The sequence below is a fragment of the Sceloporus occidentalis genome, unplaced genomic scaffold (assembly GCF_023333645.1).
Source record: "Sceloporus occidentalis isolate IW3139 unplaced genomic scaffold, rSceOcc1.0.p SCAF_9, whole genome shotgun sequence".
In the NCBI taxonomy this organism is placed as follows: domain Eukaryota; kingdom Metazoa; phylum Chordata; class Lepidosauria; order Squamata; family Phrynosomatidae; genus Sceloporus; species Sceloporus occidentalis.
This window is the reverse complement of record NW_028316989.1, coordinates 21,392,099-21,409,907: the sequence shown is the minus strand read 5'-3', so window position 1 is coordinate 21,409,907 and position 17,809 is coordinate 21,392,099. Positions and strand designations below refer to the sequence as shown.

At 42.0% G+C, this 17,809-nt stretch overlaps 1 protein-coding gene across 3 annotated transcripts in view; it reads right to left on the bottom strand.

Annotated features, from left to right (window-relative positions):
• ARHGAP32 (Rho GTPase activating protein 32) overlaps window positions 1-17,809 on the bottom strand; it is a 253,163-nt gene that overhangs the window by 179,270 nt on the left and 56,084 nt on the right. Inside the window, exon 1 of one of the 3 annotated variants that reach the window (XM_089537647.1) lies at window positions 6,972-7,084. The exons of the other annotated variants lie outside the window; for them this stretch is intronic. Coding sequence (XP_089393773.1) covers window positions 6,972-7,084 — 113 coding nt within the window. Of the gene's footprint in view, window positions 1-6,971; window positions 7,085-17,809 lie in introns of those variants that run through there. 3 annotated transcript variants of the gene reach the window in all.

Here is a 17,809-nt window from a genome sequence, read left to right as displayed (position 1 = left end):
GGCTAAACATCCCCAGCTCTCTAAGGCGTTCCTCATAGGGCTTCATGGCTTCCAGACCCTTCACCATTTTAGTCGCTCTCCTTTGGACACCCTCCAGTTTCTCACTGTCCTTTTTTAATTGTGAGGCCCAGAACTGGACACAGTATTCCAGGTGGGGCCTGACCAAAGCAGAATAGAGTAGCACTATTACTTCCCTTGATCCTTATGCATCTGAGGAAGTAGACTGAAGTCTACTGGATGGCCCTTGTAGACTCTCCCAACTCTATGATTCCATTATGCATATTTACAAACTCCTATTGAGCACATGTCCAGGAATTAACTACCATCAAGATCAAGGAAGCTTTGTATCATACATTTCTTTCATTTACTGTATTTATCATGAACATTTCTATACCGACATGGACCCTAGAACTGTATGCATGAAAACTTCAAACAGTATTACAAAATGAAAAAGACAATAAAAATCAAAGCAGCATAATAAAATTAGAATGTGATTAAACTGTACAAGAAGAAAGCATGCAGACAGGTTCTGTCTTCCTTAATGCCCTTAAATGTTTGCAGCACAAGGAGAAATCCATTTATTTCACAACTGCTATTATTTATGTATTATGAAGTACCAATAAGCTGCTGTGACCTCTCAAAGTGATGTAGAAAGAAGTATGCTGCAAGAAACATTAGGCATATTAGGTGCACAGCTACTCTGAGAAGAATTGCTTTGTCCTTGGCGACTTTCTCTGCAAATAAGACCCTTGTACAAAAACAACATGTGATGTATGACCCCAAAAAATGGATTACAGGAAACTCAGTGATTTTAAACTGTGGTATGTACTCCCCCATTCAACGTATCAGAAATGAAGCAATGGAGGAGAGTTCTATGGATCCCATGGAGTGTCAAAAGGAGAAATAGATCCGTGACCAAAGCAAGCAAACTCTCTCAGAAGCCAAAATGACCAAACATGAGAATCGTATTTCAGTAATATCATGAAATGGCATGACTCATTAATAGTCAGTAATGCTAGAAGCAAACAAGGGAGACCACACTACAGATAGATGGACTTGAATTTGCAGGACCTATGCAAGGCTGCTGATAAGAAGGTGTCCTGGATCTCTCTCATTCATAAGGTTACCATAATGAATAATAGAACCATAGAATCGTGGAGTTGGAAGAGACCACAAGGGCCATCCAGTCTAACCCCATTTCTGCCATGCAGGAACTCTCCATCAAAGCATACCCAACGGATGGCCATCCAGACTTTGCTTAAAGACCTCCAAGTAAGGAAACTCTACTACACTCCAAGGAAGGAGTGTGTTCCTCTGTGGAACAGCCCTTACTGTCAGGAAGTTCCTCCTAATGTTGAGCTAGAATCTCTATTCATGGTACTTGCATCCATTGTTCGGTTTCTTGTTCTCTGGAGCAGAAGGAAACAAGTTTGCTCCTTCCTCAATATGACATGCCTTCAAATATTTAAACAGGGCTATCATATCACCTCTTAACCTTCTCTTCTCCAGGCTAAACATCCCCAGCTCCCTAAGTCTTTCCTCATAGGGCATGGTTTCCAGACTCTTCTCCTTTGGACACGCTCCAGCTTCTCAATGTCCTTTTTGAATTGTAGCAATTAAAAACAAACCTCTCCCAATCTTCTTGGGTCATTTATATCCATTTGCCCATGTGAATTGTATCCATTCTTTTCTATTAGCAACTCTTCCCCATGTATGCCATTGTTCAGAAACTTAACTTGCTCTGGATTTGTTCCCATTCTGAACTCCTTTTCGGTTTCTCAGTCCACTCTATGCCCTTATTGAACTGCTTTGCCACGTCTGATCTTGTCTGTGCCCCATTAAACACTCTGTGAAGCCGGAAATACTTTCTACTATATTTTGTAAATCCTATACACAATTGAAATCAGTATATACAAATCCGCTTTGATCTTCTTGGAAAGGCGGTATATAAATAAAATTTTTATTATTATTTTATTATACTAACTAGAGAACCGAAATCAGATAATAAACCACCAGTTACTAAACAACTTCAATTTATAATTTCAAAACAAACAAAAAACTCCAAAGAGTGAATAATATTTGCACCTATGTTTTAAGACTTTTTTTATTACAGCCTCTTTAAAACAGAGCTATAGAATTTACCCCTGACAGATATTCCTAAGTCAAAGAAACAGTAATACTTTTAGAAGGATTCGTGATATAAGAAGTGAAGCCGATCATAAACTAGACCTAAGAACTAAAGCTGATCATGAGCTAGATTGAATAAAACTAAAAGTCTATCCATATTTATAGCTTTAAGAACACAGATGCATTAGCTTAAGTGACAATACAGCATATCCGTCACCTGAAGTAACTTTCCTAGTGTGTACTTTGATAAGATTCTACTTCAGATGTATACTTGCAATCTCTTTAGCTTCAGCTTCCACTTGATAAAATGAGAATTTCATTGAGCTAACTTCCTGACCTGTTGTGAGAATTAAGGAAGTAAAAGGCTTGAAATATACACCATATAGTAACAAACAGCTTACAAATGCTACAGCAGCTTTCTGTAGTATATTCACAAAATATAATCACTTGGATATACATTTGCCTTCTGTAAGTGGAAGAACTCCTGACATGCCTGGCAACTTCTAAGCCACCAATGGCAAAACTGGGAAGAAGGCATGGACAAATCCTGTATCAAATCTCACCATGGTTTCTTACTCCATTATTAAAAGCCCATCGCAATAGATGCATTAAGGAAGAGATGAGCAAAGAGAGGCTATATTACCCCTACATTTTAGCCCAAGAGAGGCACTTTTTAAAGCAGAAAGTGAATTGGTCACGTCGTATTTATTTCCCATTTCAAAAAAGGCCTCTCCTGGGTCTACATTGGCTTGGGGGGGGGGGGTCGAAATTATGTATGGAAACTACGGCGGGATACAAACGGGCAGGGGAAGACGTCTTGGAGGTGTATTCTGCTGAATACGGAGCCTCCAGACCGCCCGCCCCGGGGGCGTGGCTCAGGAGATGGGGCTTCCACATGGGGGGCAGTGAAGACGCCTCACCTGGGGCCATTTCAGACCCGGAGTTTCCAAACCACCACCTCGGAGGATGCTGCAAAGAGAGAGGCAGCTTCCTCACGGGCAGCCAAAAACGGGGCTTTTTTTTTCTTTTGCCGGCTGGCGGGTGCGCAGCTGCGCAGCTGCAGCGCTAAGCAGCGGCGGCAGAAAACCTATGGGCACATTTAAAGTGCCCAAGCCCCTTTAAAACTTTTTTCCCTGCTCTGCCCAAGAACAATGGTGGTCTCCTGCCAGCTGGTGATCAGCTGGTGTTGGCATCCTTGTCCGCTTGCACTTTGCCAGTGTCACCAGCATCATGGATGCCTCCTCTCCTTTGGTCCCCGCGCTCTTGCTGAATGCAATGCACAGCCACAGCTGTCGCCGCTGCCACCGCTGTCCCCCTGCCATCCCCCATCACCTCCCTTGTACATATGTAAATATTTACAGTTTTAGCGGTTTTTATTGTTAGGTGAAAATGGCACAGGAATGTGTGTATGGGCTCACTTTAAAGTCCAAACTTTCCAAGCAGCGCATGCGTACATGTTGCTCTAGGGTTAGGGTTAGGGTTAGGGTTAGGGTTACGAGTCTTAAAATGTGCTGCAGCTGTGCTGCAGCTTCCACACTTGCATGGCAGCTGACGCTGCAATTAAAGCCTGACTGCAAACTGCGCATGTTCCAGGACCCCGACTCATTATGCGACGCAGCTGACTCGGAGCTTTTAAATGGGCAACTTAAATTAGCGGCGTAGCAATTCTGACGTACCGGTGCAGCAGCTTACAGACGGAGCTGCGCAGCTGCGCATCAAACGGAAAAGAAGCGGAGAAAAGCAGCACCTCTTCCCGCTTGGGGCGTGCGGGGGGCGTGTTCATGGCGGCATTCAGGTAAGGCCCGTCTGAAGGCTCTACCTTCTTGACGTCATGAATACACCCCTTTTTGCCCGTCTGTATCCCGCCTACATTCCTTAAAGGGCATTTGCCTTTTAAAGACCTCCAAATGTGGTGGAAATGCCCTCCATACTCCCTCAAAGCCACTGTGGGGCATTTTGAGGCCCTGAGTGCCACAAAATCGTCTCTGTGGGCCACATGTAGACTATGGGCCAACCCTCTAGTAAGGGGTGTCATCCCCTATTGGCTTGGAATAAATGGCTCTGGCTAAGCCATGTCCCGGCGACTAAAATGGTGAAGGGTCTGGAAACCATGAAGCCCTATGAAGAACGACTTAGGGAGCTGGGAATGTTTAGCCTGGAGAAGAGAAGGTGAAGCAGTGATATGATAGCCCTGTTAAAATATTTGAAGGGATGTCATATTGAGGAGGGAGCAAGCTTGTTTTCTGCTGCTCCAGAGAACAGGACCCAGAACAATGGATGCAAGCTCCAGGAAAAGAGATTCCAGCTCAACATTAGGAGGAACCTCCTGACAGTAAGGGCTGTTCAACAGTGGAATATATTCCCTTGGAGAGTGGTGGAGTCTCCCTCCTTGGAGGCCTTTAAACAGAGGCTGGATGGCCATCTGTCAATGGGGATGCTTTGATTGAAAGTTCCTACATGGCAGAATGGGGTTGGACTGGATGGCCCTTGCGGTCTCTTCCAACTCTATGATTCCATGATTCTATGATTAAGTTCTACCCTGTACTTGCAATATCTAAAGTATTTGCAATATCTAAAGTATTTGCAATATCTAAGCTGGCTGTCCCATTAATTCCTTAATCAAATCATCTCAGATAATCAATTAACGTTTACAACCCTATTGGTAGAAACTGTGTTCATCTTCGTTCTTGCTTTCTGCAAGGTAAGGGTGTGTGTGTGTCCACTCTAAGCAATTACTACAGTAAATTTGCACCAGCACACTCCCCTGCAGCAGAACAAAAAGCCAGAAAAGGAATGGGAAATGGGGAAGGAGATGTGCATAGATAATAGGGAGGCATTCCAGGTAGGATGAGAACAGTCAAATCACTCTTTCTTCAACGAAGATGGTTCTATATTGCCTAATACAACTTGTAGAAGACTCTACATAAGAGAATTCTTTGCACAATTTCTGCATTGAGTACAGGAATTGGAATTCCAGGTAGTTTCATTCATATAATATAAGCTTTCTATTCTTATTTTATCAGAACCAGAAAAGGATTTGGTCATATCAATAATCAATTAATCAAATAATCAATCAATGGAATTCCAGGTGGTTTCACTCTTATAAGCTTTCTATTCTTATTTTCTCAGACCCAGAAAAGGGTTTGGTCATATCACTAATCAATCAATCAATCAATCAATCAATCTTTATTTATTAGCCCATAGGCCATCTCAAAGTACAATACAAAATAGAAAAACAAGGTAAAATTCTACATAAAACTGAGTAGAACTCTAAATAAGAGTTATATAAGAGAATGTGAGAGTAAAATATATAAAAATAATAAAAATATAATAAAAATGTATAGATATAATACATTAGGCAATACAATGAATGCAACAAAACTAAAAAATCATATCAATAATCATTCCCTCATATAAGCCCTCTATACTTATTTTCACCAAAAAAGAGAGTTTTGTCATATCAATAGCCATTCAAAAATACAAGACATTCAAGTAAAATACAGTGGGACCTTGTTATCCGCTGGGGTTTGGTTCCAGGAACCCCCGTGGATAACAAAATCCATGGATGCTCAAGTCCCATTAAATACAATGGCAAAGCAAAATGGTGTCCCTTATATAAAATAGAAAATCAAGGTTTGATATTTGAAATTTATACTTTTTTGAATATTTTCAAGCTGTGGATGCTTGAATCCGTGGATAATAAATCCGTGTATAAGGAGGGCTGACTGTATGTAATATGTTGACCCATAATTTCCCATGCCACAGCAATAAATGAAACTCTCTTAAATTGTTCAAACAGATGAGATGCAGTATTTCTGGACACTGCGAAGCTATTCAAAGAGAGAAAACTCAGTAGGGAATCCATCCTGGGCTTCATTTAGTCCTAGAGACTAACATGAGTTTGAAGCTGAGTCTACTATGTGGGTGGAGTCACATATTAAAATAGCTGAACTTCGTATGTTTGCATGTCAAATGAAACTGGAGATCACGAAGCCACCAACTTCCCGCTTTTCAGTCTTGCAAATAACCTTGTATTTTAAAAAATACAATAAAATAAAGATAAATAAAGACCATGTTGCAGTTGTTTCAGTTAAGGTAAGTTTGCAGTTCAGCAGCAGTGCTCCCTGCAAGTATCTTTGCTTAGCAGAAAATCCTAACTGAACTGAATCAGTAACTGCTTTATTTTAAATCAACATCCGTGAAAATCTAAGTGCCAAGGTGAAAGGAGAGGGGGAATGGATTGCCCTGAAGCTATCAAACGCTGTTTCATTCCACAAACATTTCAGCTAAACAACCAAGGCTCAAACAAGTTTTTGGAAACTACAGTGCTAAATTCGGTTAGCACCTCTTACTAAATGCAAACACACCAAATTCCTTATTCCTTGTTAAACTCATAAGAATTGTATTTTACCCATTTTAATGTTGTCCTTAAAGGTTAGATGGTACATGCATAAATAACACTGCAGCATTCTTCTACACAGCCTATGAAACGTTTAAAAGATCACCACCAAAAAGAAAATGGGAAGACTAATAATTTTTTTGATCAAATCATGTAATAAGGACGACTGAGAGAGGCTTGGGGCAAATATCTATTTTTCTGAGGGTTTTCTTAATTCTCCTCTTCATTCCACAACAAGGATTTAAAATGGGCTTACGACTACGAAAAAATTACATGAATTTTAGTATCATGGCTTATATATATGCATTGCAAAATTAATGACTAAATCAAACAACTGAATACATGTTTCCCCCCTTAGAGGAAGCTAGCATATCTGCTGGAGATCAGAGTGGGTTAAAATGTTTCTCAAATACCTTTCTGTGGATGATTTATTGATAGCACTGACCTTTTGGATTCATCAAGATTGCCTCCAGTTCTTATCGTCCCTGCAGTGGAAGCTGCTGAATAGATATTGGTAAAAGCAGCAGCAGCGTACACTCTTCCAGTCCCTCCCTCCATGTTGGACACACATCCACACACTGCAGAAGCAGCTGGCAAGAGGCAGGGAGAGGAAGCAACAGCACAAGAAGCCAAAGGAAAGGGCTGAGGACCCAAAGTTCCTTCTCTTCTCTCCCTCGGCACACAACGACACATGCAGTCGAACAGGCCGCCCTCCAAAAATGTGTAAAATTAACAATGTCTCTGCATACGTTTGTGGCAAAAATCCTGACCCAGAGCCAGAAAACAGCTTGCAACAGCCGCTTCCCTTTCTTTCTTCATTCAGTGATTCACATTTTCTACGGACTGCTACAGGCATTTCAACTGTAACCCTTTCCAGGCTGAGGCTTTGGGGAGAAAAGAGAATTTCTTGACTGTACCATGAAACGGCACACTAAATGGCACATATTTAGGGGAATGTTCTGTGTTTCGTTTTGTAGCCAACTCCATAGACTGTGCCTAACTAGAATATGGTATTTGGAAACAAATTTGCACACAGCATGCAATCTAACCTTGAGCAGGTCACATAATCTCTTTGAAATTCAGCTCTCCCTCCTCGATGAAGGTTTGATGCTGCATTGGAAAGACTATTAATATTTATGATGCACTCCAACAACGCCTTTGTGCTTTTGTCACTTTTTGAATTTGCTGCAGTGTATAAAACTTGGATTGCAAGGTTTAATTGATGAATCAACATGAGCTACGGCAGGAGGTGGACTTCGAGACAACGTGCAGCCTGTAAACTCTCAGTTATAAAAATGCAGGCAGCTGATAGAGGACTATTGTTAGATTTTTCTCTTAACCAAGTTGTGTATCTGTGTTGTGTTATTTTTAAAATTATTTATGCTGCCATCTTGGCTTAGCATTCAAAGGGGTTTATCAAAGTCTTGCAAACAAATCAACAAAATGAAAGCTTAAAACAATACTGTAGAACAAAAGACATACTACCCCACATATATAAAAGCAATCACAGTGGTCCCTCCACCTTCACTGGGGTTAGGGTAAAGTACCCTGTGAATGTGGGGAAACCGCAAATAAAATGACACTATTCTTTTTTTCAGTAAGGGAACACCTCTCTAGGAATCTCCAGCTCCTCCAGGACAACTCTATGGTCAACACCTGCCAGAAGTAGATCACAGAATCATGCTGGAAGATCTACAAATGCCTAGAGAAGCATCTTCTTTGGGAACTTCTAGGTTCTCCAGAACAACTCTATGCTCAACTTCTGGCAGAGTTGCTCTGGAGGACCTAGTGATTCCTAGAAAGGACATATTAATCAAAACTGCAAATAATCAAATCCACAAAAGTTGGAGCCACAAAAGAGGGGCAACTTTGGCATGGGACAGACTGCTGCCGCCAAACGGGCTGCAGCCGTCAAACCGCACGGTTTCCCTCAAAAGGAAAAAGAACCCGGAAAAACTGGGGTCTTTTTGTGCCACAGGTGCAAGCAATGCGTGGCAATGTGTAGATGATGTGTGGTGCTTACGTAACAATGGTGGCGCCCATGTAGACGGGCCACCGCCATTGTTACAGCGCTGTGTCGTGCTAAAGCTAGGGACTGTGCGGTTGCTGCGCAGTCCCTAACCCTAAATTCTGTGCCAGCATGGCACATTTGCACAGTCTGTACCACACCTTTATTTCAGAGGACATTTTTTGGCCAGAATCCTATTGAGGAGTCCTAAATGCAGTTAGACATCCTGAAGTGTGTGGTATTCATGATCCCTATGTAGCCCCTAGCTTAAGGAACACGTAGAGACTGTGAAAGTCCCCCAAATTCCCACTTTTCAGGAAGCAGCTGCTGTAATTGACAAAGGTCCATTCCCTGTCACTTGGAAAGTAGCTGACATACCCACCACCCTTCATGTAAGCAATCTTCAGAGCAAGACAGAATTGCAACAGGAACCTACTTCTTCCTGTTGCAATAGAGATCACTCATAGGAGAGTATGAGCACATCAGTCAGTTGCTTCCCAAGTTACAAGGGAATGAATCCACATTGATCGCGGTGGCTGTTTCCCAGTAATATGGGGAGATGGGCTGGAATTCACTGTGTTGCTCCATAACTACTGTGGCTATGTATTAGTAACTGGACAATACTTCTGACCAAAATCACCATCGCTTATAGATTGTCCCATAACACTGAGGCGAAAGAATTTCATAAAAGAAAACTCCTGTATAAAGTCAAAGGAATATTACAAAGGCAGCAGATATTCTAACTGATTAATAGTTTATTGTGTCCAATACATATGCAAAAGGTACCAGATCTCATCTGATCTTTGAAGCTAAGCCGAGTCAGCCCTGATTAGTACTGGAATCCCTGATGCTATAGGCTCCATTTCAGAAGAAGGAAAACCACCTCTGAGTATTTCTTGCCTAAAAAAAAAAAAAAACTATGAAATTCATGTGGTTATAAGTTGACAGGTGACTTGAAGGGACATACCCACACAAACACTGGAAGAACCTTTCAGACTAGCGATTGTGACTTGAATACCCAGCATGTAAGTGTTTTGTAACTAAGGGCCTGAACAGACAGGGCAAAATAAAGCTGCTTTGGGTCACTTTGGAGGTATGCTGTTTAAATGACACATGCATCTTAAGAGTCCAGAAGCTACGCCAAAACTGCGCTCCAGTCCTTAGAATTGGAGTGTGGCTTTGGCGCAGCTTCCAGTCTCTTCAGACGCATGCAGCATTTAAACAACATACTTCCAAAGTGACCCGAAGCAGCTTTATTTTGGCCTGTCTGTTTGGGTCCAAATGAATGTTTTTAAACATTTGTATATTTAAACAAAACAAGTAACTTAATTTGTAATAATGCATCTGTTTACTGTTCCGCTTAACAATAACATTTCTCCAGCACTAATGGAATAGCCATGTTAGTATACTGCAGCAAAAGCAAGAAAGCGAGAATATATATTCTTAGATATCATACACATGGACAACAGGAGACTTCACATATATGAACGAAAATCTAATCTATGTTGAAGAGAATTTCTTCTGCTGCAAAGTATTAACTTCTCATTTACTCCACATGAACTATATTAAATACGAAGTCACAGGTATCCTGAAACAAAACACTGGATTACAAACACCTATTAGTTATCCTCAGATTAAGAACAACTAATACTTTTGAAAGCCTGATTATCAATTGATATTGAGCAGGTCTAGTAAGTGCTCAAAACATCATGGAAATGCTTCTGATGCCCCTAGAAGGTATTTTGAGAAAACTTTTAAAAAAAGAAAAAAGAATTGCAAAAAAATTTAATAACAATTCAACTGGGGGAGGGATCTAAACCTGGTGCAAATACCTGGAATCCAGAAAATAACCCTGAGAGCCACATGTGGCCTGCAGATCATACTAGATCTCAATCTATTGATAATCCTGACTAAAGCAAACATACTCAATTGAATTTACTTATGTGCTGACTCACCAACAAGGACTGAAGATGGACTGAAAATAGGAGGAAGAAATATTAACAATCTAAGATATGCAGATGACACCATAATACTAGCAGAAAACCTCCCAGACCAGGAACAACTACTAAGGAAGCTCAAGGAAGAAAGTGCAAAGGGAGGCTTAGTGTTGAACATAAAGTAATGACCACAGAGAACATAAAGTAATGACCACAGAGAATGTACACAAATTCAAACTAGACAACAAGGAAACAGAAATAGTAAAAGAATTATCATATCTGGGATCAAAAATCGATAGAAATGGAGACTGCAGCCAAGAAATCAGAAGAAGATTGGGAATGGGGAGGGCAGCTATGAAAGAACTATTAAAGATCCTAAAATGCAAAGATATACAACTCAGTACAAAAGTTAAAATCATTACAAGCCATTGTATTCCCCATTACCATGTATAGATGTGAGAGTTGGACAGTTAAGAAAGAAGACAGGAAGAAAATCAATTCATTTGAGAATATGTGGTGCTGGAGAAGAGTGCCAAGGATTCCATGGAAAGCCAAAAGGACAAAGAAATGGGTCCTAGAGCAGATCAAGACAGAAATCTCTCTAGAAGCCAAGATGACAAAATTTAGGCTGGCATACTTTGGGCACATCATGAGAAGGCAGGAATCATTTGATGGGGCATAGAGAGATTAACTGTGTCCCTTACAACCACACACAGAGTAGGCAGGACGCCTAGAAGAAGGTCTGCGGAGAGCAAAGGTTCTGCGAAGCCTCTGAGCTGCAAAGCAAATTTCCTCCCAGACACAGGCTGCCGCCTTGAGCTCCCAGCTTGAGAAAATGAATCTCTGGACAGTGAGACTTCACTCAACACGAGGGCTTTTAATCTTTGTTGCAAACTATTTACAAAGATTACACTGAGTATCAGCCAGCCATCTTGAATACTCACTGTCATACAGTCCAACAAAGTGCTTCACCAACCACCGAGCACAACAACCCAACAAGGGAGATAATCACTTTCTCTCTTATATAGGTGGTCTTCTTGGCAGTCATGCGACAGCCATGCCACCAATGAAACCTGGCTGGTTTCATACCCAGTACCTGTTGCATCAGAATATTGCCCATGATGCACTGCTGGCTGACTTCACCTGTGCATGTTGCGTCAGACTTCCCATGATGCACAGCTCACCAAATGCTGATTCATGCACCTGCCACTTAAACTGTAGTAACCTCTGCTCCTGTTCCTCCTAGTAGCCACTCTCATGTCATTTTCAGACCAGTGTGGCACATGGTCCTGACATCATTGGAAAAAACAATAATGCTAGGAGAGGTAAAAGGAAGTAGAAAGAGAGGAAGGCCACATGCTAGATCGATGGACTCTATTAAAGAGATCACAAGTATGAGTTTGCAGGAGCTGGGCAGAACAGTGGAGGACAGAAGTCTTGGAGATGTCTCATCCACAGGGTCACCATGAGTCAAGATCACTATGAAGACAGTTAACAACAACAACAACTCCTGACCTAGGCATGGGCTCAAACCTTTTAAGCACTGATTTTACCACATACATGCCTCTGCTCCGAGGTCGGAGGCATCCCATTCTTTCAAAAACTGCCGGAGAAGTCCAGATAAGGTGCAGGATGCCATGATCGGGTAAGAGATGCCTCCGACCTGGGCTCAAGGCATGAGATAAAATCCATGCTTAAAATCCATCTCTGAAGATGCCAGCCACAGATGCTGGCGAAATGTCAGGAAGAAACTCTTCTAGAACATGGCCACATAGCCCAAAAACCCCACAAAAAAACTATGGATGTCAGCCATGAAAGCCTTCGACTTCACATGTTTAAAAGGTTTCAGCCCATGCCTAAGTTGGGAGGGAAGGATGAAAAAGGGCAGTGCGATAATCTCCTAAAATACACTGCAATGCATTTTTAATAAAAACACTATAAAGCCAAACAGAGAAATCTTGAATTCTAAATTATATGTCAGGTGCTTTGGGTCCTCTTGCAGGAGAAAGTTGCCATATAAAATAAAAATAATAATAAATAAAATAAATACTTCCATACCAGAAAATGACGTCCTAGCTTAACAGTATAAAAATATTTCCCCTCCAGCTGACAACTACAGTACATATTGCAGAAGGAAGTTATAAGTATGTGGAGGCTTGCCAGTCACCTCTGCATATTCAGTTTTCCAAAGAATCTATGGGAACCTCTCATAATCAATTTTGCATTGTATAATTATGTCTTTATGGTTTCTTGATCCAATCAAACTACGTATATTAATCTACAATAAAGAATTTTTGCCATATGGGCTAGACACCTGCTGTGACTGAAGACATTTGCACAGCTGCATTTGGTATCCTTGATATTCCCTTCAAATGGTAGCAGAATCTCTTGGCCAATATTGCAATAATAATAATAATAATAATAATAATAATAATAATAGTTTATTTCTATCCCGCTTTTCCAGTTCAGATCAAAGCAGCGTACAAATCCAGATAAAATTACAATAATCAGTAAAACAGATAAAACAAGATATAAAACAGCATATAAAACTAATACTCGAGTAGCTGAGTAGGGGAATCCAGAAAATCATAGCCAGAGTCATTACCAAATAGAGGGGGAAAACCAAAGTCACATCTCATGGGGGGAAAGCTTGGGAAAAGAAGAAGGTCTTGAGATTCTTCTCAAACAAGTCCAAAGATGTGGTGGAGCGGAGCTCATCAGGGAGATTATTCCGAATTCTCGGGGCCGAGATTGAAAAGGCCCGTTGCGAGGTCCTCACAGTTAGGACCTCCAGCAAGTTTTTCCCTGCAGACCTGAGTGTGCGGGGTGGATTATATGGGGAGAGGCGGTCCTCCAAGTACCCTGGGCCCAAGCCATTTAGGGCTTTATAGGTAATAACCAACACTTTGTATTGTGCCCGGAAGCAAATAGTCAGCCAATGGAGATCTTTCAAAATAGGTGTTATATGGTCTGACCTGGAACCACCAGTGGCCAATCTCGCTGCCATGTTTTGCACTATCTGCAGCTTCCAGGTTTGGTACAAGGGTTGCCCCATGTACAGCGCATTACAGAAATCCAATCGAGAGGTTACCAGAGCGTGTACTACAGTTTCAAGGTCCCTTCGATCCAGGTAGGGTCGCAGCTGGCGTATCAGCCGAAGCTGATAACAAGCGCTTCTGACCGTCGCATTCAGTTGAGATGTCAATTGGAGCGACAAGTCCAGAAGCACCCCCAGATTGCGAACTGAGTCCTTCCATTCAGGATAGGTGGACGAATTCCACTACCCGGGCCCGATGAACCTATCACCAGTACTTCCATTTTCTCTGGATTCAGGCTGAGTTTGTTTTCCCTCATCCAGCCCATTACCGACTCCAAGCAGGCATTTAGAGGAGAGATGCCATCCCTAGTCACTGCATCAGTTGGAGACACAGAGAAGTATATTTGGGTGTCATCAGCATACTGATAACACAGCGCCCCGTGACTCCGGATGATCTCTCCCAGCGGTTTCATGTAAATGTTAAATAGCATGGGGGACAGAATTGCTCCTTGAGGGATGCCAGATGTAAGCGCCCTCTTATCGGAGCAAACGTCCCCCAGCTGCACCATCTGGAATCTGCCCAAGAGGTAGGAACGGAGCCACTGGAGCGCAGTGCCCCCGATACCTAACTCCTTCAGGCGTTCCAGAAGGATACCATGGTCAATGGTATTGAAAGCCGCTGAGATGTCCAAAAGCACTAACAGGGACACGCCTCCCCTGTCCATGCCCAGACGGAGATCATCGACTAAGGCGACCATGGCAGTCTCAACTCCATAGCCCGCCCAGAAGCCGGTTTGAAATAAGCCTCAAAACCTGGATTAAGGTTGTTTTTGGTTTTTTTCCAGAGAGAATATACTTTATGCTTATCTCTTCCAATCCAAGATGTTTTGCAGTATTCTTCAAGATGTTGTGCCACTAGTTTGAAATTTTACTCACTCACTGTGCAAATAGTGGTGAATATCCACTTGTTAGTCCCAATGAGCACAAACCTATGGAATCCATGGGAACATGGAAAATCAACACTAATGTAACTTCTATTGAGTTAATGGAATAGTTCAATTAAAACTAATAATAATAGCTCAGTGCTTCTGTCATGACATCTTGTTCAGACTTTAGAGTAGTGGCCTCCAAGCTTCCTCTTAAATATAGGCTACAGCACCATCCAAGTACTAACCAGGGCTGGCCCGGCTTAGCATCCAAGATCAGGCTATTTATGTATTACTGATACAGTATTACTGATGCAATATTACTGATACTGATACAGAGACAGTGGAAATACAGAAAGTGAGGAAAATACATTATTTTTAAGCATCCATGGCCTTTCAGGCAAGTATACTCTTGATCCTGGAAAGATGTGAATAATCACAAAGACTGCATTTCTTGCCCTCACTAACACAATTGTAATATTAAAGCAAAAGGTTTCCACTCCTAACTTCTTCAAAAACAGCTGAAATTAGAAGCCAAAACAAGTCCCCTGAAAACTTTGTAACATTTCTGATATTTCTGATACATTCTGGCAAATAAGTATAAAATATATCTACTTCTTGTCCTTCCTTTCAAGTTGTTTCTAACTTATGATGGGGTTTTCCTGAAAAGATTCGTTCAGAGGTTTACCATTGCCTTCCACTGAGGCTGAGAGCATGTGACTTCCCAAAGTGGGTTTCCAAGGCTGAGCAGAGAATCGAACCCTGATTTCCAGGGTTATAGTCCAACACTCAAACCACAGCCAAAGAATAAAAGTCAATATTATGGTACAGACCCAAATAGACCCACAGCATGTTTCAAGAGCAAGGTAACATTTGTAAAATGACATGGTGGCCTTAACTAGGCAGAGGTATATAGAGTGTATCAGTGTATGGCGCATTCTATATGTAGCAAGGATGGAGAACCTGTGGTTTTCTATGTGCTGTCCAACTGCACTTCCCATTACAGCCACTGACAGGAGATGTGAAGACTTGTAATCCATTAACAATTGGGAAGCCACGTATTTCACAGCCTGATCTATACATATAGGCCAAAAGACACATTCTCCATGCAGCTCTGCCATCATCCTGTTGAGACGATGCAGGCCAGCAGCCCAAGCCAGGAACTGCTTCCTGCAACTTGAACCACAAGTTGAACATGAGTCAACTGAACGTGATGCAGCAGCCAAAAAGGCCAATGCAATTTTAGAATGCATCAATAAAAGTATAGTGTCTAGATCAGTGGTTCCCAACCTGTGGGTCGGGACCTCTTTGGGGGTCGAATAACCCTGTCACAGGGGTTGCCTAAGACCATTGGAAAACACATATTTGCATGTAACAATGAAAATAATTTTATGGTTGGAGGTCACCACAACATGAGGAACTGTATTAAAGGGTCGCGGACTTAGGAAGGTTGAGAACCACTGGTCTAGATCAAGGGAAGCAATGGTGCCACTCTATTCTGCTTTGGTCAGGCCCCACCTGGAATACTGTGTCCAGTTGTGGGCACAATTAAAAAGAGGATGTTGAGAAACTGGAGTATGTCCAAAGGAGAGTGACTAAAATGGTGAAGGGTCTGGAAACCATGTCTTATGAGGAAAGACTTAGGGAGCTGGGGATGTTTAGCCTGGAGAAGAGAAGGTTAAGAGGTGATATGATAGCCTTGTTGAAATATTTGAAGGGATGTCATACTGAGGAGGGAACAAGCTTGTTTTCTGCTGCTCCAGAGACTAGGACCCGAAGCAATGGATGCAAGCTCCAGGAAAAGAGATTCCACCTCAACATTAGGAGGAACCTCCTGACAGTAAGGGCTGTTTGACAGTGGAACACACTCCTTCCTGGGAGTATAATGGAGTCTCTTTCCTTGGAGGTCTTTAAACAGAGGCTTGATGGCCATCTGTCGGGTATACTTTGATCGAGATTTCCTGCATGGCAGAATGGGGTTGGACTGGATGGCCCTTGTGGTCTCTTCCAGTTCTCTGATTCTATGACTGGTAAACCAGATGCTATTTGGGGAGATTCAACCCAACCTCAGCCCAGCCAGCTCTTAGCCCAGTTTTAAATAACTGGCTGTTTGCAGCAGTTTCTCAGAAATCCCGCCATGTCAATCTCCCTTACCTGCCACTGCTGCCACCCTTCTCCTTGCAAGCCCCAGTAATGTCAAGTCCTGTGATGGCACTTGACCATGTGCATGAAGCCAGGCAACCCATTTCTGCCCTTATGGACCATAGCAGGGGTCTGCAGGGAGAACAGCAGTGACAGGCAAGTTAGCAGCAGGTGGCATGTGGCCACCTGAACACCCTCCCATCACTGTGCCAGACAGGGCAAATGCCAGGGGTGGGAAAAGGCCAAATCCATAGACAGAATATGACAGTGTTGTCTTCTCATATACTGACCATGCATTTTTGTCCTATGTCACTTCAGAGGCAAAGCTTCACTGAACTTTGTCTAGTTCTCCCAATATTTGGAGGTTATTATAAGACAGGGAGCTGCAAAGTAGACAGAAATACATTACAACACTCAATGAAAGTGAGCCCATTTTATCAGCATAGTAATATGCTATTATGCAAAATCGCCATGAAATTCTGGGTGCTCTTAATAGCATTGCTGGGAATTTCCCAAAGGAACTTCATCTGTTCTCATTTAAGAAGATGCTCACAGAAGCCAGAAAAGTAGGTCAAGATTAGTTCTGCTTCCTAAATTCAGACAATGAACAAAAACTTGCAGAATGCTACTGAAGTAGTCTTCCTGCGGGTGGCAGATGCAGGAAAAATGAGCCAAATGTTTACACAAGGTCAAAAGTAAGATAAGTGTCCTCATTACGGTGCCGAAAATCATTTTTGGGTTGTTGTTGTTTTTACATTTCTCCCCCTTGCACAAAATAAGTAGTTTATCTAGTCCCTTAATACTAGCATTAGTCCAGTAAAAGATTTTTCTTCCTATGCAATAGAGACCAGGCAAAGTCAGCTCTGCTAATCAATATCTCCATATTTGCTGCAGCGGTAAGACTGTTGTAGTCATCTCCTTGTGCTGCATCCTCTGGACATATAACAAGCATATGGAACTACTGAGACAACTTTGCAACAAGGGAATATAGGATATTTGCCCAGGACATTTAACCAAAACAACATTTTGAGAGTAGCACACATGGCCCCAACATACATGGTTTAGTAGTTTGAGTGTTGGACTATGTCTCTGGAGACCAGGATTCATGGGAAGGCAATGGAAAATCTCCTCTGAACAAATCTTGCCAAGAAAAACCTATGATAGGTTTTGCCATACATCAGAAATGACTTGGAGGCACACAACACACACACACACGTCCCAACTATCCCAGTT